At 46.3% G+C, this 24,307-nt stretch overlaps 1 protein-coding gene across 2 annotated transcripts in view; it reads left to right on the top strand.

The window, feature by feature from the left end:
- Positions 1-24,307, top strand: part of PLCD1 (phospholipase C delta 1) — a 170,587-nt gene that overhangs the window by 34,831 nt on the left and 111,449 nt on the right. Inside the window, exon 1 of one of the 2 annotated variants that reach the window (XM_075315395.1) lies at positions 22,753-22,984. The exons of the other annotated variant lie outside the window; for it this stretch is intronic. Coding sequence (XP_075171510.1) covers positions 22,885-22,984 — 100 coding nt within the window. The 5' untranslated portion in view covers positions 22,753-22,884. Of the gene's footprint in view, positions 1-22,752; positions 22,985-24,307 lie in introns of those variants that run through there. 2 annotated transcript variants of the gene reach the window in all.

Here is a 24,307-nt window from a genome sequence, read left to right as displayed (position 1 = left end):
GCGATGTTGTTGCGTGTAAAGCCCGCTTTAGCTTAATAACATACGGTAACTTTTATTACAAAATCTTCAGTTTTATTCAAATTAGTCAATGCAAAAATTAATACACCCTGCATCGAAAAACTACCTTTTACTATTTTATATGACCTCCATGATTTTTAAGGACAGCACCAAGTCTTCCAGAGAACAAATTAACAAGTTGATGACAATGCAACATCTTTCTTTTTTCAAGAACACTTTTTTTTAGAGCCTGGATACTTGATGGAGAGTGATGCTCAACTTGTCTCAAAATTCTCCATAGGTGTTTGATTGGGATCAGATCAAGAGACATTTGGCTACTGAATCAGTTTTACCCTTCTCTTCTTTAGAATTGCAACAGATAAGTGTACGTCTACCAAAGGCATGGAGTGATGGGAGCTTCTTCTCTTTAAACTAATTAATTAATTTTACCATCATTGAAGTGTAGCTCCCGACACCAGCAGCACTCATGCAGCCCCCCATAAGGACACTGCTACCACCATGTTTTATTGTAGGCACTATGTTTCACAGGACTAATTCAAACACCAGGGATTTCTACTGAAACTTTTCTTGCAATATTGTATATCAATCTGATCAGCTCTTCCTGTCCTATAACCTGTTCCCTGCAGAACAAATACCATATTAAACATGACAGGTTTTCTTTAAAGTTACTTGTTTGTATTATGCGTAGGCTGGATTCACACAACTGTATTTTTTTCAATTCGAAAAAAACGGTCTGATTATGCTAATCAGACTCTGATCAGAGTGGGATCTGTTTTTCTCGGATGTGGAGAAGAATAAGGCTGGAGTCACACTTGTGTATGACTTGCATGAGTGCAATGTGAGAAAATCATGCATTGCACTTTGCGCCATGTAAGGCTAGTTTCACAAATCCAGCTTTTCGCCGGATTCAGCGCACTCCACTACAGTGTATACAGTACAATGGCAGCGCGATAAGCTCCGGTCACATTTTGTCATGTGACCGGAGCATGTGACCCGGAAGTTGCCGCGCTGCCATTTTTCTGTATCATACTGTACTGGAGTCCGCTGAATCCGGCAAACCGGCGAAAAGCCGCATGTGTGAAACTAGCCTAAAGGCCACTTTACATACTGCAATATCGTTACCAATATCGCTAGCGTGCGTACCCGCCCCCATCGTTTGTGCGATATGGGCAAATCGTTGCCCGCGGCGCACAAAATCGCGTGGACCCGTCACACTACTTACCTTCCTAGCGACGTCACTGTGACCGGCGAACCGCATCCTTTCTAAGGGGGAGGTCCGTTTGGCGTCACAGCGACGTCACTAAGAGGCCGCCCAATCAAAGTGGAGGGGTGGAGATGAGCGGGACGTAACATCCCGCCCACCTCCTTCCTTCCTCATTGCAGGGCGGCTGCAGGTAAGGTGAGGTTCCTCGTTCCTGTGGTGTCACACACTGCTGCCGCAGGAACGAGGAACTACATCATCCAAACAGCAGCAACGATAATCGAGATTAGTGGGGATGTCACCAATGGGCGATTTTGAACGTTTTTGCGACGATTCAAAATCTCTCATAGGTGTCACACACAACAACATTGCTAAAGCGGCCGGATGTGCGTCACAAAATTCGTGACACCATCGAGATCGCTTTAGCGATATCGTAGCGTGTAAAGCAGCCTTAAGACAATGCTGCAGCTCAGATCTGCGTGTGTCTAATCGGAGTGAGGAAAAAATCGCAGCATGCTGCGATTGTCTGTGAGAGCTGTGTCACTCGCACCCATTCAAGTGTATTGGTGCGAGAGAAACATCGGACTGCACTCGGATGTTATCCAAGTGCAGTGCGATATACGCACAGGCTTACAATGCAGGAGATAAAGATTAACCCCTCCCTCTCCTCTGCAGCGCCTGCCCTCTCCTCCGCAGCTGTGACCCGATCGCAAGATCGGGTCACAGTCGCATGACAGGCTGCTCACGCTAGCAGCAGAGACTGAGTCGGTGGTCATTAGCATATCACATCCATTGCTCTCGCATCAGATGCCATACGCTCGTGTGAGTCCAGCCTAATTAAAAAGGTTTCTCCATCTTCTCCATTAGATCAGTCCATGATGTCATCCAACTGCGGTCCAATTCTTTCACAGATCTATAGGTTGGGGATGTTGAGTAATGGACAACTCATTTAAAGGCCATGTATACAGTCATATGGAAAAGTTTGGGCACCCCTATTAATGTTAAACTTTTTTCTTTATAACAATTTGGGTTTTTGCAACAGCTATTTCAGTTTCATATATCTAATAACTGATGGACTGAGTAATATTTCTGGATTGAAATGAGGTTTATTGTACTAACAGAAAATGTGCACTGCGCATTTAAACAAAATTTGACTGGTGCAAAACAAAGGCACCCTTATCAATTTCTTGTTTTGAACACTCCATACTGACTTACTGAAGCACTAAATTGGTTTTATAACCTCATTGAGCTTTGAACTTCATAGGCAGGTGTCTCCAATCATGAGAAAAGGTATTTAAGGTGACCACTTGCGAGTTGTTCTCCTATTTGAATCTACTATGAAGAGTGGCATCATGGGCTCCTCAAAACAACTCTCAAATGATCTGAAAACAAAGATTATTCAACATAGTTGTTCAGGGGAAGGATACAAAAAGTTGTCTCAGAGATTTAAACTGTCAGTTTCCACTGTGAGGAACATAGTAAGGAAATGGAAGAACACAGGTACAGTTCTTGATAAGCCCAGAAGTGGCAGGCCAAGAAAAGCACTTGCTACCCACAGTAAAATTTGGAGGAGGTTCCATCATGCTTTGGGGCTGTGTGGCCAATGCCGGCACCGGGAATCTTGTTAAAGTTGAGGGCCGCATGGATTTAACTCAGTATCAGCAGATTCTTGACAATAATGTGCAAGAATCAGTGACGAAGTTGAAGTTACGCAGGGGATGGATATTTCAGGAAGACAATGATCCAAAACACAGCTCCAAATCTACTCAGGCATTCATGCAGAGGAACAATTACAATGTTCTGGAATGGCCATCCCAGTCCCCAGACTTGAATATCATTGAACATCTGTGGGATGATATGAAGCGGCTGTCCATGCTCGGCGACCATCAAACTTAACTGAACTGGAATTGTTTTGTAAACAGGAATGGTCAAATATACCTTCATCCAGGATCCAGGAACTCATTAAAAGCTACAGAAAGCGACTAGAGGCTGTTATTTTTGCAAAAGGAGGATCTACCAAATATTAATGTCACTTTTACGTTGAGGTGCCCATACTTATGCACCTGTCCAATTTAGTTTAAATGCAGATTGCACATTTTCTGTTAGTACAATAAACCTCATTTCAATTCAGAAAGTCCATTAGTTATTAGATATATGAAACTGAAATAGCTGTTGCAAAAACCCAAATTGTTATAAAGAAAAAAGGTTAACATTAATAGGGGTGCCCAAACTTTTTCATATGACAGGCTGAACGGAGCCCACAGCGGAGCCATGGGCAAAGTGACTCATGACTGACTTTGAAGGGCAACGAGGGGTTAACACTGGTTGCAGGAAAAGAAAGCGCGGGCTGTGGGGGGTCAGAAGTTTAGGGGGCTGGGTTTAAGTGCTAGGGGTGGTCAGTTGGGAATATAGAATCAGTAGAAGGGGTGGGTACTATCAGAACAGCATGTGAAGCCAGCAGAAAAGGTGCTGAGACCCCTTCACCTCGTCTCCTGCTGTGACTGTAATCATGGTGATTTAAAACTTCTGGAGCAGCTGCAGGGGGCTGCCAGCAGCGTGGATGGAGCTGCATCAGAGCACAGGTGCTGGAGATATTGGGAGGTTCGGCTGTGGGGGATGCTGCAGAAGATCCACTTCCCAAGTGGGCACGCAGGGCGAGTGTGCCTGACAGTCTGCCACCAGGAGCAGCTCCTGAGGTCTCAGTGGTGCCGCAAGAGCCCCCTCCCCGGGGACCCTCCCTGTCCATCTCTCCATCCTGTGCTTCTAGATGGAACAGGGGAGGAATCTTACAAGGCAGCCGGGACCTGCGGAGGTGGGCGGGGCCTCGGTGTATCATGTGACCGAGGCTCTGGCTCAAGCCTCTAGTGATCAGGGCTTCAACAAGATGGCGGCGGTCCTTCCCAGTGATATACCTGTGGGGGGACTGCTTGTGGTGGCAGCAACTGGACATCCGGAGAAACACTCAGAGACAGAGGTCATCGGGGCAGAGGGCAGCGTGGAGGTCGTCATCGGGGACAGAGGTCAGCGCAGAGGTCGTCATCGGGGACAGAGGTCAGCGCGGAGGTCGTCATCGGGGACAGGGGTCAGCGCGGAGGTCGTCATCGGAGACAGGGGTCAGCGCGGAGGTCGTCATCGGGGTCAGGGGTCGGCGCGGAGGTCGCCATCGGGGACAGAGGTCGGCGTGGAGGTAGTCATCGGGGACAGAGGTCGGCGCGGAGGTAGTCATCGGGGACAGAGGTCGGCGTGGAGGTCGTCATCGGGGACAGAGGTCAGCGCGGAGGTAGTCATCGGGGGACAGAGGTCAGCGCGGAGGTCGTCATCGGGGGACAGAGGTCAGCGCGGAGGTCGGCATCGGGGGACAGAGGTCAGCGCAGAGGTCGGCATCGGGGACAGAGGTCAGCGCGGAGGTCATCATCTGGCTGGCGGTCAGCATGGAGGTTGTTTTCAGTGAGGTGGTCAGCGCGGAGGTCATCATCTGGCTGGCGGGCAGCAGGGAGGTTGTTTTCAGTGAGGTGGTCAGCACGGAGGTCATCATATGGCTGGCGGTCAGCATGGAGGTTGTTTTCAGTGAGGGGGTCAGCGCGGAGGTCATCATCTGGCTGGAGGTCAGCGTGGAGGTCGTTTTCAGTGTGGGGGTCAGTGCGGAGGTCATCATCTGGCTGGAGGTCAATGTGGAGGTCATTTTCAGCTCGGTAATGGTTATCGGTAAGGAGGTCGGCGCAGGGATCGGCATCTGGAAGGAGGTCAGCATTGAGGAGGAGGCTGTCGTCATCACAGTAGAGGTCGCCTTTATGTTGGAGGTCCGCAGCACGGAGGGGCTCGTCTTCGCGGATGAGGTCCGTGTCGAGGAAGAGGTCGTCATCTAGGAGGGGATGATCCACGTCCTGGGAGATCGTTCAACAGGTAGTCTGCTCCCTGGTGGTCCCGCTAGGTTTGAGCGCGGCGGCTTGCTGGGGTCTCCCTAAGCAAGCTGCTTAAGCGTCTTGAGTGCCTCAACATCCTGAGGAGAGTCATCGGCTGGAATCGGGTGTTCCGGCTGGTGGGTCCCATGCCCCCACGCAGCCTGGTGAGTTTAATTATATGTTCTGTGTGTTCATCTAGTGCGATTTTCCTGGGTAGGTGTTTTATTAGGCCCAGGGGAAATGGCGGCGGTCTTAGTTTTAGCATGTTGGGGGGCCTCTGTGGGGTCAGTTAGTAGGGTCTGCAGCATGTTAGGGTTTGGGAAGGAGTTGCCGGAACGTGTGGAGGAGGCAAAGGTCGGGTCAATGGGGTCCCCCGTTTCTGTTTTGGGGGTCGGGCATTGAGGCAGGTCGCCGGTTGGTCATCAAGTTAGGCCACATCTTGTGGTGGGGGTCGCGGTGTCAGGGCAGATAGAGAAGGGTGAGTGTTTAAACTTTCGATTTTGTTAACTGGCTTCAGGTGTTTGCCATTCTGCAAGCATCCAGGCACACACACAAAAAAAAAAAAAAAAAAAAGGGGGGGGGGCCTGAGAATTGTTCAGGGGTGTTCTGCTACAAGGAAGGTTCATTGGTTTTGTGGCGATCACACCCGGTGTTGAAATGATGGGCAGTTCAGGCAGTGGAAGGATGGGTGACACTGCATGAATCCTTGGGGGTCTTGTCGCGCGCGGGGATGGATCTGCGGCGGATCGGTGGTCACGGTGAAGTTGCGGACAATCAGTGCCAGATTTGTGGCTGTGTACAGATGGAGCGGTGTGTCCGGGGTTTCGCTGTGGCCGCGGATCTGCCGGGGATTTGTCCTTGTGTGTGATGGGGCCTTACGGCTCGTTGAGATACCAGGGTTCAGGCTGCGGTGGGTTCTAGAATCATAATAATAATAATAGTAAATGTATATAAAATATAATAATAATTTTGGTGCGAGGTATCGTGCAGGTATTGGGCGGTTCAGTTTTATCTCTGCCATTTCTGGTTCTGGTGGTTTTTCTTCGTTAGGGGTAGTGCAGAAGAAGGAGCCGAATAAATTCCGGGTCACTTGTGAGTTATCGTTTCTGACATGCCATTCGTTGCCAGGGCGTCCTGACAGCATGCATTTGTTAGGTTGTTTTGGGGATGGTTCATATTTTGTGATCTGGTGTTTACTTATGATTTGCCCTATTTTCTTGTGCCTATTGGAAGGGTTTGGTTCATTTCTAGAATGGGGGGTTGCAGTATGGCTGGGTTGCTGATGATGTCTTACCTCAAAAAAAAATAAAAAAAAAAAATAAGACAACAACTTTCTGTACATGGGGCGGTCAGCTCCCCATTTTTTGCCATCTTTGCTAAGGGCTAGGGCATGGATAGTTCAGCAGTTTGCCAGGAGAGGAAGAAGGGCCCTGGCAATTGTCTGAACATCTTGGGAATCTCCATTGATTCTAGGAGGATGGAGAGCAGCGGGGGATTGAGTACAGGTTACGGGACAAGGAAGTGTGTCTTTCCTCACTGAAGTGCGCAAAGCGGGTTATATATTTAAAAAAATAAATAAGAAAAATCAAATGCAGTGGCAGACCTTTGGTTGTTGCTGGGCATGCTTTAATTTGCTTTTGCATGTGCCCATAGCCGGAATTTTTTCGGGTAGTGAGAAGGTGGCTATGGCGGGGGCAAGGCCCCCACGCTTTGTATACGGTTGCCGGAGGAATTCTTCAACGACCTGGCAGTGGGGGCCAGGATATATTTTCCTGGGTAGTTATAATGGATGGTCGTTAGGGTTTTGAAGCTTGTGGTCTATTTTGATTGTGAACTTTTACTGTAGCGGCAGGTTGGGTTAGTTGACAGAGCTTTCAGCAGGGCAAATGGGGGATGGACATAGAGCCACAATCTTGGGTGGAGGCAGTATTTTACCAAAAATCGGATTTTGTTCGAGTTTTTCTTGGTAGTGGCTAGTTCCAATTGGGGGGACTACTTCAGCAATAAAAACATCAGTTTTCGGTGCGTCAACAGGTGTTTTGGCAACTAATTTTTGGTGTTTCTCCTCCGTTAACAGGGCTATGGAGGCATTTTGGGTTACGGCGCCTTTTTGCTTTAGTACAAAGAAGTACAAAGATAGTGGCAGCGCAGGCACCAGGTGTTTGGAAATTAGCGTTAATGCTCTTTTTCAATGATAGTGGGATAGCTTTTGGTACCTGGCACTAGAGGCAGAGTCCACCAGCTGCAAGTGGCCGGAGGAGCTTTGTGAGGTGGTATTTGGGCACTAGGCTTATTATGCATTACAGTATCCTTTGCTGGGGGTACTAGGTTAGCATATGAGGCGGATTGGTGAGGCAACGGGGGATCGGAGTCAGGAATTCGGCACGGGGGAGTCTGAGGAGGATTTGGTAGGGGCACTGCTGTGTTGGTTACGTAGGGTGTCGGCTGAAGGAAGGTCTGAGGTTAATAATTTATGGCTCAGGACCAATACTGGTTGTAAGTTTCAATGTCTGGTTGATGTCATTAAACTGTTTAGTGCAAATTTTGAGGGATTTGCGGGATGAGTCCTTTAACTGGTGGAGGAAGGTTGAACTAGATGGACCTAGGTCTTTTTTCAACCTAAGTAACTATGTAACTATGTAACTGGACTGGTTAATTGCTTGGAACAGTGGGCACTGCCAAGACCAGTGAGTAATTCCCCCATTTGAGGTGAAGTGGTTTTCGGCTAGTTGTTCTTAGTTGCTCTTTGGGGAATTAGGGGAATTGGTGGCTCCATCGTCAAGTGGAGGTGGCATGTTGAGTCAGGTTGTTGTGGGGTTAACCTACCCCATGGAATGTTTGGTTGGAATGGTCAAACTGAATACATCTTAAATAAATATTAAAAAATGGGGGGGTCAGGTTGTGAGCAGTAAAGAGGTTGATAAGGCGGTCGGTAGAGTGTTGCAGGGGGTATTTATTTTTGTTGGGGGGGTGATCGCTCAGACCCATTGGTGGCCTTGGGCCTCAACCAAGGTGGAAAAGTGGGGGACTTCCTGCAAAAAGTATAATTTAAAAAAAAAAAAAAAGGAAAAATGTTCCCCCCCCCGTTTTTTCTACGTTCTACTAGGCGGTGCACCACTGGTTGGATAATTGGGTCACTGCCCTGAATTCGGGGGGGGCTGATGGCAGATGAGGGGAGGAATGAGTGCCAGCTGGGTTGGTTGAGAGATCACGTTCTAGTGCTTTGGATCTGGTTCCAGGTATGAGTGGTCTACGGTAACACTGGATTTTCACCATTTTAAGGTTGGATCCTGCCCCCGATGTGCTGGTGTTGCACACGGGTGAAAATGATGTGGGGATATCCCCCTATGGGGGATTAAATTGGAGTTATTTGCCAAGGTTTACTGCAGCTATGCTCCGCCTCCCCGAGAGGTGAAGATGATGCGGTCGGATATTGTGCCTACAAAACCTTACTGGTGGTTCGGTCGATAGAGGGGATCGACAGGACTGAAATTAAGGTGGATAGGGAAGTGGGGAGTTTCTTGGCTTGGAACGGACAGGTTGGCGCGGTGGATGCACCTGTGGTTAGCAGGTGTTCAGGAAGGTGGAGCGAGCGCTTTGTTGGTGGGGTGACTCGCATTATGAGGTCTCAGGTAATGCTCGTGGTGGCGGTAGTGAGGTGGGGTTCTTGGAGTTGGTGGTAAAATGGTGGTGGGGGGTTGTACATCAGGTGGATGGTAACCCCCCTTCTTTTATTTGGAATGGTAATTACCTGGCAGACTTTGGGGCTCTCCAGGGTGGGGTCCCCTGGGAGTCGGTGTTAGGGAAATGGTTTTCCGGTCATGGTGTCCCCGAGCTTGTGGTCGTTTGCGGCTGGGGACAACTCCGGATGGTTTATCAATTTTATGGGAACGTCCGCCAGGTTTTGGAGCTCCAAGAACCCTCCTCGCTTTAAAGAAAGATATTTATTTAATGTCATGTTTGTATAATAAAGGCCGATTTGGCCAAATTATCCAAGCGGGTGTCATGTCATCATTCAAAGGGGAATCTGTGGGATGAAGGGATTAGTGCATAGCGAGAAGGAAGCATCTACAATAGTACAGTCAAGGCTGAACGGAGCCCACAGCGGAGCCATGGGCAAAGTGACTCATGACTGACTTTGAAGGGCAACGAGGGGTTAACACTGGTTGCAGGGAAAGAAAGCGCGGGCTGTGGGGGGTCAGAAGTTTAGGGGGCTGGGTTTAAGTGCTAGGGGTGGTCAGTTGGGAATATAGAATCAGTAGAAGGGGTGGGTACTATCAGAACAGCATGTGAAGCCAGCAGAAAAGGTCCCGCCCTCCCGCCCTGTGTTATGCTGGGTGTGTGGGTTTTCATCAGGAGAAAGTTTTGTATATTTTAGTAATGTGTCGGCGTCATTTCGGCCAGGTATTTTATTTATTTTCTGTCATGTTGCGGTAGTGAGGTGGGGTTCTTGGAGTTGGTGGTAAAATGGTGGTGGGGGGTTGTACATCAGGTGGATGGTAACCCCCCTTCTTTTATTTGGAATGGTAATTACCTGGCAGACTTTGGGGCTCTCCAGGGTGGGGTCCCCTGGAAGTCGGTGTTAGGGAAATGGTTTTCCGGTCATGGTGTCCCCGAGCTTGTGGTCGTTTGCGGCTGGGGACAACTCCGGATGGTTTATCAATTTTATGGGAACGTCCGCCAGGTTTTGGAGCTCCAAGAACCCTCCTCGCTTTAAAGAAAGATATTTATTTAATGTCATGTTTGTATAATAAAGGCCGATTTGGCCAAATTATCCAAGCGGGTGTCATGTCATCATTCAAAGGGGAATCTGTGGGATGAAGGGATTAGTGCATAGCGAGAAGGAAGCATCTACAATAGTACAGTCATGTATTTATATGATGTGTATATATATCACAAGACATTATAGGGGACTCTATTTCCTTGGGAGAGTTTTCGATACATGTTCTTATATTTAGTGACATGCAGATGTCAATGTGCAGGAAGAGCTTAGAGGTGATCTGTGACACTACCTACTATGATTGGACAGGTGTATGCACCTCCTCACTTTTGGGTCCTCAACTCCTGCATGTAATGTGCCGCAAAGGCCTGGTGTGTGCCGTTAGCTTAGGAACAAAGGGTGAGCCGGCAGCGTCTAACGTCTCTGATGTCAGATCTGGCTGCCCCATCTGCTGTAGCCAATCACTGTAAGTAGCTGTGGTTGTGACTGAGGCCAGTTACGTAACTAGATTTTGATGGGCCCCGTTGCAAAATGTGTACCTGCTCCTCCCCTCCCTTCCCCACATGTTGTTCAAATGTATTGGATCTTGTAGAATTCTAAATCCTATGAAAAATAAAGTTGCCCTCCCTCCCCTTTCATTATGTAGTAATGTCCCCCCTCCTGGGTCACTTCCTGGTAAATATGTCCCCGTCCTGGTATATATTTCTTCCCCTTGGTCCAAGTACTATCTAATAAGATTGGAGAGCATTCGTCCACTTTATACGGTGGTGTGAGTGAGCCCTAACACTGCTGCCTGTATATAGTTGCAATACTGGATTATGTGAAAAAAACTAGAATAAAAGTAATGTGTGACTTTCCAGACAGCTTAGTATCATTTTTATTTGTGGGTCTTATTTATTGGTTTAGTTAAGAGCTTAATGACATATTATTTACAATGATGACACTTACGTTGTTTCATAAGAAGGCTCTATTACCAGACTGCAGAGATTTTATATGCTTACATTGACTTTGATCATAGGAAAACGAAAGCCAAATGTTTAGTGTAACAGGTTTTCAGAATCTCAGCACTAGATGTCAGTATTTCAACATTCTGCTATAAGGCTGAGTTCACATATGCAGTGCTCATATGTTAGAATAGATCCAACAGAGATCCGTTGGCACAAAAGTAGTGCAAACACAACTTTTTTGTCCGTTTGGAAAAAAATTGGTATTTGTTTTTAAGATTGGAGTTTATGGAAAACTGATGTGTTAACGGATTACTATTTACCCATTTTTTGTTCTTTCTTGTGTAAAGGATCTGTTTTCTGCTCGCTGGATCAGCTTCAAATGGAAATAGCAATCAGTAATGGATCTATTTTCCATAGACTCCCATGTTAAAGAAAAAAACAAAACAAAAAAAAACCATAGTGTAAAAATCAATTCTTTCAAAACGGACAAAAATGTTGTGTTTGCACAACCTTACTGCCAACGGATTGTTACTGGATCCGTTGTAACTGGATTACTGGACATGTGAACTCAGCCGCAGATGATCCCTTCGTCAAGACGATCCTACTCCAGATGCTGCATTAGTGCACAGGCCTCCAGAGAGCAGGAATTTTTGTGACTTCTTAGGCCACGTTTCCAGGATGAGATTTTGATGTTGCAGAATTTTTGCACCATTTCTGCACCCGATATGTAATTTAGGTTACATAGGCATTGCTTTTTTGTGTGGGTTTTGTGTTCTACCCCCAGGTTTTCTGACGCTGGGAGGCCCTGATCACTTTTTCCTCGGCACTGTTAAAAAGCAGCGCCAAAGAATATGTACCCTTAATGTCTGCTGTTAAAAGATGTACTGGCAATTTTTAAGGGGTTAACAAAGCAGATAGTTTTTGCTACATATGCAGAGAAGTCACTTTTGCGTCACAAATGGGAAACTTGACTACCATGATAACGAAAGCATACAACTTTATTTTGGCTGCAGAATAGAAGATCAGGACAAGAGTTGGGCTCCACATCTGCTGCAATAGATGGGCAACACATCTTACCCAGTGGTTGCATGGGAAGAGGCGATCTATGCCTTTTGCAGTCCCAATGAGTTGGACAGAGCCAACCGATCACACTACCAATTGTTATTTCTGCATGGTGCCTTCCATTAGGAAAGGAGTTTCAAGGAAGAAAAGTGGACTTTACAGTATCCAAACAGTTTCAGTCGAATCAATTTAGGAAGAAGAGGGCACTTGTCATGAAACATCTTCCTCTCACGACCCAGACTTTCTGTCAGCTACATCACCTGAACCACGTCTTATAACACAAAGTGAACTGAATGATCTTGTTGTAGATTTGGATCTGTCCCAGAGTAAAGGGTGCTTTACACGCTGCGATATCGGTAACAATATATCGTCGGGGTTACGTCGTTAGTGACGCACATCCGGCGCCATTACCGACATCGCAGCGTGTAACACCAATGAGCGACGATCGAGCACAAAAACGTGAAAAACCGTTGCTCGTTGACACGTCGCTCATTTCCTTAATGTCGTTGCTGCTGCAGGTACGATGTTGTTCGTCGCTCCTGCGCCACCACACATCGCTATGTGTGACACCGTAGGAACGACGAACATCTCCTTACCTGCGTCCACCAGCAACGCGGAAGGATGGAGGTGGGTGAGCTGTTACGCCCCGCTCATCTCCGCCCCTCCGCTTCTATTGGACGCCTGCCGTGTGACGTCGCTGTGACGCCGCACGAATCGCCCCCTTAGAAAGGAGGCAGTTCGCCGGCCAGAGCGACGTCGCAGGGCAGGTAAGTCCGTGTGACAGGGACTAACGAGGTTGTGCGCCACGGGCAGCGATTTGCCCTTGTCGCACAACCGACGGGGGTGGGTACGCTGGCTTGCAATTTCGCTAGCGAGATCGCAGCGTGTAAAGTACCCTTAAGGCTGAGTTCTTGTCCAATACTTCATCATACAGGGCGATCTTGTGGCATGCAACAACATCAACAGTTTAAAGGGAACCTGTCAGGTCTAGTATGCACCCAGAACCACGAGCAGTTCTGGGTGCATATTGCTAATCCCTGCCTAACTGTCCCTGTATACACTAGCATAGATAAAGAGATCTTTGGAAAAAGTATTTCTAAAGATCTTTTACCGTATGCTAATGAGCGAGGGGCCTAATCCCCTGGGTGTTAGGTCCCCTTGCCTGTCACCTCCATTAGCATGTTAGTACGCCCCTGTGGGCGTGCTATTATGCTAATGAATACACAGCATCACAGGATGATCTCACTCACCTCTCCGCTGCCATCGCGTCTGACGGGGGATTTCGGCTCTGAGCGCATGAACCCGGAGTTTGGGTCATGCGCACTATGAAGCTGGGTGTATGCGTCCTGGTTTCAAACTCAAGTAATGCGCATGACTCAAACTCCGGGGTCTATGCTAGTGTATACAGGGATGGTTAGTCAGGGATTAGCAATATGCACCCCGAACTGCTCGTGGTTTTGGGGGCATATTGGACCTGACAGGTCCCCTTTAATGGAAGCTCTGAAGATGTCATAATCCAGAGAAATGGAGACTCTTCATCGATTCGTCCAAAACAAGACTAAAAGCTGTCTTGCTGCTTAATGGTGTAACACCGGCGTACTCGGACAGTCCCAGCTACATGTACCTGAACTCGTCACTACAATAAAAGAAACTGGGCTCTCCAATATTCACTTCAGTCAGTGAGTAAAAACGTCTGGCAGCCAGCACTTGCTGGCCCACATAAGATTTTGTTACCATCATTGCATATTAAGTTTGGCCTAGTGTAGAAATTTGTGAAGGCAATGGGTAAAAATGGAAAAACATTCCAATATCTTATTGATAAATTTTCAAGGCTGACTAAAGCAAAGATAAAAGGAGTATTTATGGACCTCAGATTCGTAAACTTCTTCAATATGAGGAGTTTCTCTGTTGACACTCGAGCACAAAACTATGAACAGTTGGTGGAAAATCTCTTCAAAATTTATAAGGATCTTGGCTGTAATATATCCTTTAAGGTTAACTTCTTCCATTCGCATCTAGACTTTTTTCCACCAAACTCAAGAGCAGTGAGTGAAGATCACAGTGAGCGATTTTACCAAGATATTGCAGCTATGGAGAAAGATATCAAGGAAAATTGAATCCATCAATGCTTGCAGATTACTGTTAGACAATTGTAAGAGATGATCCGATGCAGGAGTACAAGAGACAAGCAAGAAAGCGTTGTCACTGAATGAGGAGCAAATTTTGTAGTACTATTTCTGTAATTGTTTACAATTCGCAATAATGTTAGACGTTTTCTATTTATTTAAATTGTTGCTAAATTTCCTCTAAATAAATATCAGACAATTGTCATAAAATATTCTGCATCTTTATACCTGCAAAAAATAATAATGTTTCAAACTATGCATGAATTATATGTAGCTGATATAATATAAACAAGATGCAACAAAACATTTGTCAGATTTGAATTCAGGAGGTTGAAATCATTAAGAAATGGCTGATCTCCTAACAGAACATGACAACTTTTGAACATATGTAGAATAGTGTAACTTTTCTCATACGCAGAAAACGGTCCAGGTTTCATCAGAGTTTGGTCAGTGTCAGTATTTTACCATCAGAGTTTGACCCGAGTTTCATTATAGACTTTCTTGGATAAAAAAAATAACTGATGGAAGTATTTTAAGCTTCTGCTATTAAATAATCTGTGAAAAACGGACAGCACAAAGATGGCATCCAAGCGATATTCGATTCTCTTCAATGACTTATAGATTTGCATTGGCCATTTTGATCCAACACTCGGATCTATATCGGGTAAGTCTCCTTTTTTGTGTGTGGACCACTCACTCTGATTAAAAAAAACGGACATATGAGCTACCCCATAGTCTATCAGGGGTACTAGTGTAAAGGCCGCTTTACATGCTACGACATCGCTCAAGCAATCTCGTTGGAGTCACGAAATTTGTGACGCACATCCGGCCGCTTTAGCGATGTCGTTGCGTGTGACACCTATGAGCGATTTTGCATCATCGCAAAAACGTGCAAAATCGCTAATCGGTGACATGCCCCCCTATTCCCAATTATCGTTGCTGCTGCGTGTACGATGTAGTTCGTCGTTCCTGCGGCAGCGCACATCGCTATGTGTGACACCGCAGGAACGAGGAACCTCACCTTACCTGCGGCCACCGGCAATGCGGAAGAAAGGAGGTGGGCGGGATGTTACGTCCCGCTCATCTCCGCCCCTCCGCTTCTATTGGGCGCCCGCTTAGTGATGTCGCTGTGACGCCGAACGAACCGCCCCCTTAGAAAGGAGGCTGTTCGCCGGTCACAGCGACGTCGCTAGGCAGGTAAGTAGTGTGACGGGTCTGAGTGATGTTACATAGTTACATGGTTACTAAGGTTGAAAAAAGACCTGGGCCCATCTAGTTCAACCTTCAAGTTGTGCGCCACGGGCAGCGATTTGCCCGTGTCGCACAACCGATGGGGGCGGGTACGCACGCTAGCGACATCGGTAACGATATTGCAGAGTGTAAAGCGGCCTTTAGTCATGAAAAACACAGATAACACTTGTATGAGAAATACTGATGTCTGAAGGAGTCCTTAATGTAAGAATTTTTAAAAAAACAAATAATGCATACTGAACATGTGCATTACCAAAATTCCCATGTGAATATACATGTTATGTGTGTATATGATATATACTTGTGTATAGAGTATGTGTGCGCAATGTGTAAATGCATGGGCAAAATGAATTAGCGTGTGTGTGTGTGTGTGTGTGTGTGTGTGTGTGTGTTATATATGCATGTGTTCACATATATACGTGCATAGTCTGAATATGCATGTATATGATGGAGGAAGGCCCTAAAAAAAAAATTCAGTCCAGAAGCCCTTTGCTGTCTGTATCAGCAAGTCATAAGTCAGCTAGGAGTTCTCTGAGCTATGCCTGATTCACACATGTGTATGTTAAGACGTCCTGCAATTCCGATCTGCAATTTGGAGGGATGATCATATAGGACACATCATTATTTCATCTGTTTTTACATTCAATAGAATAATTTTCTATGGGGGGGGACTTAAAACTGATGCATCTGCATTCTATAGTCACACAATCTTCAAAATAGATGAAACGAGTGCATGCTATTTTTAAAAAATGAAAATTAGCTAGACGAAAACCCTTATAACATACTAATAAAAATATGCAATCTGGACATAAAATCTGCTGAGCGTATGCATCAAATGCATCTACCCTAAGGCCAGGGTTGCACGACCATAGATCCTTTAATCCGAGAGACTTTGGTTGATTGTGCTAATGACACTCCGATCAAACTGTGATCTGAGTTTGATTCAAGTGTCAACATAGTCTGATCGGATTCTCTCAGATGAAGGAATCTGAGCACAGACGCTGCGGAAAATGCGCGGAATTTGCCGCGGATTTTTCAACAATCTGCAGCACAGCTACTCCCCAGCCATTTCTATGGCATTTGGGAACTGCTGTGCCCACGCTGCGTTTTTTTCCGCAGCGGAAATAATGCGGATTTCCCTGTGGAAAAATCAGCAGCATGGGAATTATTCCTGTGGACTTCTCCGCAAGGTCCCATATACTTACCTGCCTTGATAGAAGACAACGATGTCACTTTCTCAGTCCGGTGCACAGGAGCGCGGTCGATCCAGGTACAGGAAGGAAGAGGTGGGCGGGGCCTGCACGACCTCGGGTCATGTGACAGCCGGAACTAGTGCAGGCACGCCCACCTTCTCCTGCACAGTGCACCCAGATGCTGACAGAGTGACTCGGCCGCCAGAAAGCGAGGTGCTGCATGATGGAGGTAAATATGAACACCCGATCACTGCAGCACTTGTTCTGCATTGAGGATGCAGTGCCGAAGCCATGGTACTGTATCCTCAATGCAGAATGCCCGCACCATATCCGCAGGACATTCCGCTGTACAGCCACAGCATGGAAACAGACAGAAGTTTTGCTGCAGTTTTCTGGGAGCACCTGCGGAATGTCTTGCAGATATAACCGCAGGACACTGTCCCCATGGGCACATAGCCTTAGAAGATGCAGAACAAAATCTTTCAATCTTCTCCATTGTGTGAGTCTGTGGAAATTGGATGTCATCTGTGTGCAGTCCGCTGGTCTCTATGTACCCATAGACGTGAATGGGGAAGCGGCATTTAATTTGGGAGTAAAATCGCAGCATATTGTAATTTTTTTTTCTCATACTGAATTGGTATGAGAACAAATCGTTGATAAACACTGCACTATTGAATAACATTGGTCTGATTGCTGTCAGATAAATAAATTGGATAGCACGTGTCCAATTAATATGTCGTGTAAGTGAGCCCTAAGCGTCACAAAACTAATAATAACATTACTGGATATAGTAGAAGTCAAATTCACACACGCCATCCTAACCGTAAATGTATGCTATATTCTGCTGCTGAGAAAAACCACCACACTGATGAGATTGACTGACAACTGTTCAGTGCTACTCTGCCGGGTTCTGCAGAGTATATGTCACGGTCCACATACGGACTACAATGCCTAGACTGCCCACGTGGGTCTCCAGACCCGAACTGACAGCCTCATATGCTTCTATGACACGAAGACTAGGGTCACACCAACATATAAAAAAAAAGCAGTCCAGTTTTTATTTAGAAAAGTTGGTTGATTTTTTTTTTTCTTGTCATCCGTGTACAATCCGTTTATTGACTCAGCAGCTATTATTCATTTACAGGACCATTTACAGTTTCCTATGTTACAGGATCTGTTCAATTTGGATGCTATACTGTGGTATCCGATTTTTTTTTTCCTCACACCCATCTGATTTCGGAGTGAGATTGCAGCATGCAGTGTTAAGGTGAACTCTTAACCAGAGATCACTAGTTGCCTACTGCCTGGTCTAATTGGTGTGGGTCGAGTGCATGCTTGAAAAATGAGATCAGACACAGTCGGATATTCATCTTTCCTCGACAGAAGTCAGCCCATGCTCTGCTTTATTACAACTGAGCTTGCTCTGATATAACCTTGCAAAGGGGCATATCCGGATGTGTTCATTGGTCAGTGGGTCGAACAATGTGTTAGTCCATGAGCTGATTGGTAGGCGTCATTGTAGGCGGGTCTATGACATCATTGGATGGATCCATGGCGAAGGTGATGGGAGGGACGTCATCTGGTGGATCCATGCTGGATGGTCTGGTCTGTAATGTCATCTGATCTTTGGGTTGATCTTCTCTTATATGGTATCTTCTTACACCTGGACATTCCTTGCATTCCAGGCAAGGTGTGGAGAAACAGGCAATGACAGCCACCTTTATATCTGTGTCATGTATATGATCTGAAACCTGAATTATGTAAGGCAAATCGACATATTTCCCACAATGCCTTGTCAAGAGGTTAATTAAGTATTTCATCTTATGGCTCTCCTCAACAGCAGTAATTTTTTTTTTTTCGCAGACAGATTTTCTCAATGGAAAAAATTGGTCATCAGCACAGCCCCATTAATAATAATAGTCCGATTGCTATCTCCGATTTATATGGTGGTGTGAGCGAACCCTAAGTTCCAGTCTGTTCTATGAAAATTGAGTTTACGGGCTATTTATGGACTGTGAAATACCTTTATCTGAACCCGGCCTAAAGCGCACATTTTACCCTTTGCATTTTGAAAAGTGAAATCTGTGGTAACATCTGAAGAATAAACTGATATCTTTTCAGATTTCACCTCAATGGTGCTGGTCCGCTTACACTGCCGAAATATTGTCCGCTGTGTGTGGTGTGATCTTTCTAAAATATGCTCCTATTTATATATATAATATATATATATATATATATATATATATATATATATAAATATGTGTATATATATCTTTTTGAATTATCAAGGGTTTTGTTTATTTTTTATGAGGGTTTGTGAAACCTCTTTGAGATGGATTCCTCACAGAAAGCGCTCCATACATGACAGTGCCAAGTCAAAAGGCTGGAAAAAAGCGTGTTTGGAAAAGAAGTTTAAGAAATCTCCTAAAAAAATGCTTCAAGTAGGAGAAAAAGACTCAACAGAAAAGGAGTATTTCTTGAAGTGGATTTCTCTTAAGGCCATGTTCATATTGAGTATTTGCTAAGTTTTTTACCTCAGTATTTATAAGCCAAAACCAGGAAAGGAACAATCAGAGGAAAAGTATCATAGAAACACGTCACCACTTCTGTATTTTTTATTCACTCCTGGTTTTGGCTACAAATACTGAGGTAAAAAACTCACCAAATACTTACAAATACTGAGGTAAAAAACTCACGAAATACTTACAAATGCTGAGGTAAAAACTCATCAAATACTTACAAATGCTAAGGTAAAAACTCATCAAATACTTACAAATGCTAAGGTAAAAACTCACCAAATACTTACAAATGCTAAGGTAAAAACTCACCAAATACTTACAAATGCTGAGGTAAAAAACTCACCAAATACTTACAAATGCTAAGGTAAAAACTCACCAAATACTTACAAATGCTGAGGTAAAAAACTCACCAAATACTTACAAATGCTAAGGTAAAAACTCACCAAATACTTACAAATGCTGAGGTAAAAAACTCACCAAATACTTTAAGTGTTCTCGGAGGCTAAGGCTATGTGCCCACGCTGCGGAAAATGCGCGGATTTCCCGTAAATCTGCAGCTTAGGCACTTCCCAGCCATTTCTATGGCATTTTGGAAATGCTGTGCCCACGCTGCGGATTTTTCCGCAGCGGATTTCGTGCGGATTTTGATCCGGAAAAATCTGCAACATGTCAATTATTGTTGCGGATTTTGGCTTTAAAATTGGGGGAAAAAAAAAAAATCCGCACCAAAATCCGCGGCAATTCCGCGGTAAATCCGCACCTTTGAAAAGGTGCGGATTTTGCGGAAAAGCTGCGGATTTTGATGCAGAAAAATCCGCAGCTACATTCTCCCGTGGACACATAGCCTTAGTGTATGATAACACAATGTCATTTCCAACTGGGTCTGCTCAGGACTAACCTGAAGAAGGGCTTAATAAAATGAATGAACACCTGCACTGCAATACCAAAATTCCTTGCTGTGCTCATATTCTGTCTTTTTGAGCTTCTTTAAATAACTGTTTCTGGCTTTGAAAGCCTAAAAGAAGTGAGAGTCCAACCTGGAAGTCACGTAACAGTTTATATGTTTTGTAAGAACACCAGAAAAAGACACTTCAAGTCAAAAGATGCTGACATGATACCTTTGTGTCTAGACGACGACGTGTGCATATATATACACCTTTTAGAGCACCACTCCAGCGGGGTTTTTTGTTGTTTTTTTTCAGTGCTTTAAATGTAAGCCCTGTGCCCTATGCTCACCTTTGGCTTTATCATTTTTCAGGGCCGCTCTGGTCCTGTGACAGTATGGAAGTCAGAAATTACGTCACAAGAACTCAATTTAACTATGTGAGCCTGAAGGAGGCTCTCATAGACTTACATTAAGTTGTGACCTCCGGCCACTCCATAAAATACTAGAGCTGCCGACAGGTCACAAATCGACGGAAACCAACAGGAGTTAAGCTGGAAACAGAGGAAGACGTTGGAGGGTGAGTGTAAGACCTGGGGCAGGGGACTTAGATTTAGGGCTCTTTTCCACTTGCGATTTTCATGTGCGAGTGCGATCCAATAAAACATCAGATCGCACTCGCACCAGTGTTAACCAATGAGGCAGTGTCCTCTTTCCTTTCATTTCTTGACATGAATTATCTCGGTGCAATCGCAGCATGATGCGTTTTGCAGCGAGTCTCAGCTCACGCACCCCCATACAAGCCTATGGGAGCATGCGAAACATCGCACTACACTCGCATGTTATGCGACTGCAGTGCGATACACGCAGAGACCGATAACGGAGGAGATGGGGAGAAAGTGCTCCCTCCCTCTTCTCCGAGGCTGTGATACGATCACAAGATCACATCACAGTCGCATGACCCTCGACTGACACCCGCAACAGAGGGTCATTAGAATATCGCTTCCGATGCTCTCGTATTGGAAGCGGTACACAAGTGAAAAAGAGCCCTTAAAGTAGCACTCCAACGGGAAAATAAAAAAAGCTGCTGGAGTGGTGCTTTTTTAGGGGTGTGTGCTAATGTGAACTATCCAAAATTTCCAAGAGGAAGACTCTTCATGGTGGGCATGTTGCCGTATTTTCCTGATGTCTTATTTGTAGTTTTTCTGTTGGTTTCTGACTGTTGCTTTGCCTTTTTTGATCACCGGTGGGCTTTTTGACTGCTCGCCATCATTCTAAGGCTATGTCCGCACTTTGCTTTTTACCTGCCTTTTTTGCTGCTTTTTCAACTGCAGCGTTTAATGCCAAAATGGATGTATTCTGCTTTTCAAGCATAGTCTATGGGAATTTGGGTTTCTTGTGCGCACTATGCAGTTCAAACTGCTGCCTTTTTTGTGGCAGAACTTTGGGCAAAAACTCTGCTTTTCAAAGAAGCAACATGTCAATTGTTTTTGCCATTTGCGTTTTGAACTGCAGAGTTTTTGCCCTAATTTCTGCCACAAAAAGGCTGCAGTTTGAACTGCATAGTGCGCACAAGAAACCCAAATTCCCATAGACTTTGCTTGAAAAGCAGAACACATCCATTTTGGCATTAAAACGCTGCAGTTGAAAAAGCAGCAAAAAGGCAGGTAAAAAGCAAAGTGCGGACATAGCCTTAGGGTACTTTCACACTTGCGTTGTTTGGCACACGTCACAATCCGCCGCTTTGGGAAACAGTGCAATCCGTTAACGAATTCCACTGCTTCCCATAGACTTGTATGGACGACGTATCGCGACCGATGGTCCTGCGTTGTATCCGCCGGGCGGAAAGAACACAGCATGTAGTGTTTTTCTGCGCTTCCCAGAGAGTCAAAAAAAGGCAATGTGCTGGATTCCGTCGGTATCCGTCATTTTTATAATGGAAGCCTATGGTTTCGGAATCTGTCATTTGACGGATTTCTGTGACGGATCCGTCTTTACACAACTGCGCATGCTCAGTTGAGTAAATTGCTGGGAAAAAAAAAAAGCTACAATGGATTCCGTTGTTTTGCAGGATCCGTCGCATCAGTTGTGCCAATATATGCAACGCATCCGTTACATCCGTCACACAACGCAATGCGACGGATGCTGCACAACGCAAGTGTGAAACTAGCCTTAGGTTGTTTTTTTGTTTATTTGCTGCATTTTCTGGTTGATTTTCTTTTTCTTTTCAACCAGAAAGAAATTATTAGCAGCTTCTGAAGCGAAAACGCTCAAAAAGACTCCCGGGTGTCTATTGCGCCTTCCCATTGACATAATATAAAGTAAAGAGTGTCTTCCAAGCAGGAGATGCCTGGAGGACGTCACTTATTTTAGCTGCTTGGTGTCTGTTGATGTCTGAAGTGGTTAAAATCAGAATCCGGCATGTCTAATGTAAAATGAGGCAGATTTTCTGACAGGACAATCTGGACTGAAATACTGCGGTTTGTGCCCTGTGAGAACTTGTCCCACTGCTCCTGACAGGCGCTCTACATACACATGTACATACACACACATATATAATGGACATGTATCTACAGCAGCGGTTAACAAAAGTCCATGTGCTTTGTATACACATGCTGCTGTGACTGTAAATACACACGTGTACAGTATATAAAGCATGTAGAGTGCATATATTATACTATCCACATGCAGCAATAGAGCACACACACATTTCAGCACATGCAGATATCTGACGTGTTGCTATGGGTGGCGGTTGCTATGGGTGACAGCCGCTCCTCTAACGTCAGTGATTTGGGTCGTACAGGGCTCGGGGGTCGCCTCTGCCCCCATTTTTGCCCCGTACATGACATTGTGCCGCCCGTCACCCGTGTGCCCGCACCGACCCCATGAATGAGGGATTTTTCCTGTTTTTCTCTCCATTTTCTTCGCTCCCGGCTGCCCCCTCCCCGGTCCCGCCTCCTCCCGTCCTGCGCACCCCTCCCGCCTCCATGGACGCTCCCGTAGACTTCTTGTAGTAGTCGGTTTTCGGGGTGACAGAGGGAGTTGATGCCGTGGGGTCCAGCATGCAGTGTGTCGGTAGAAGACCCCCGCGGACCAAGTCCCAGGAGCAGATCCTGGAGGAGAACAGCCGGAGAGTGACCCAGATGAACAGCAGCCGGCTGGGTAGGATCATTGCTGTCACTTGTGGGACACTTGGGGCTCGGGGTCTCCTCCGCCGGAGCCGGGACACACGGGGCGGCCACCGGAGTGTGCCAGGAGCTCCAGCTGCTCTCACACTTGGTCTCCTACCTGTGGCTCTCCAGATGTTCTGAAACTACAACTCCCAGCATGCTCTGGCAGTGAGAAGCTGAGAGTGCATGCTGGGACTTGTAGTTCCTTTTCAGCTGGAAGTGGTAGAGCAGTCAGGCTTGTGTGGCTGCAGTTTTCCTTCAAGTGTGGTGACCATGGTGCCGGGCACAGTGCCCTATACCCCTGTGGTGGCCATGGTGCAGGGCACAGTGCACTATACCCCTGTGGTGGCCATGGTGCCGGGCACAGTGCACTATACCCCTGTGGTGGCCATGGTGCTGGGCACAGTGCACTATACCCCTGTGGTGGCCATGGTGCCGGGCACAGTGCACTATACCCCTGTGGTGGCCATGGTGCTGGGCACAGTGCACTCTACCCCTGTGGTGACCATGGTGCAGGGCACAGTGTCCTATACCCCTGTGGTGGCCATGGTGCCAGGCACAGTGCACTCTACCCCTGTGGTGACCATGGTGCTGGGCACAGTGCACTCTACCCCTGTGGTGACCATGGTGCTGGGCACAGTGCACTCTACCCCTGTGGTGACCATGGTGCCGGGCACAGTGCACTATACCCCTGTGGTGACCATGGTGCCAGGCACAGTGCACTCTACCCCTGTGGTGACCATGGTGCTGGGCACAGTGCACTCTACCCCTGTGGTGACCATGGTGCCAGGCACAGTGCACTCTACCCCTGTGGTGACCATGGTGCAGGGCACAGTGCACTATACCCCTGTGGTGGCCATGGTGCCAGGCACAGTGCACTCTACCCCTGTGGTGACCATGGTGCAGGGCACAGTGCACTATACCCCTGTGGTGACCATGGTGACGGGCACAGTGCACTATACCCCTGTGGTGGCCATGGTGACGGGCACAGTGCACTATATTTTTTTTTTTTTAGAGACTGGTGGAGTCGGGGGTGACACCTGTTCTCCAGTCACTTATAGTGGGCACACACTGCCTCTATTTTAATGGAAAATAAAAGTGTTGAAGACCTCGCAATGGAAAAATCAAAGAGACGTGTCACTTTCTGAGGTGGATTCTTTGCAGAATTCGCTCCAAACTTGACACCATCAAGTCAAAAGGCTGGAAAAGACTAAGGCTACTTTCACACATCCGGTTTGAGCCGTGCGGCTCAATCCGGCTGTGAAACCTATGCAACGGATGCGGTGAAAACACCGCATCCTTTGCATAAGTTTTT

This window comes from Anomaloglossus baeobatrachus, chromosome 6 (genome assembly GCF_048569485.1).
Source record: "Anomaloglossus baeobatrachus isolate aAnoBae1 chromosome 6, aAnoBae1.hap1, whole genome shotgun sequence".
Classification (NCBI taxonomy): Eukaryota; Metazoa; Chordata; class Amphibia; order Anura; family Aromobatidae; genus Anomaloglossus; species Anomaloglossus baeobatrachus.
This window is presented reverse-complemented; position numbering and strand designations above follow the sequence as displayed.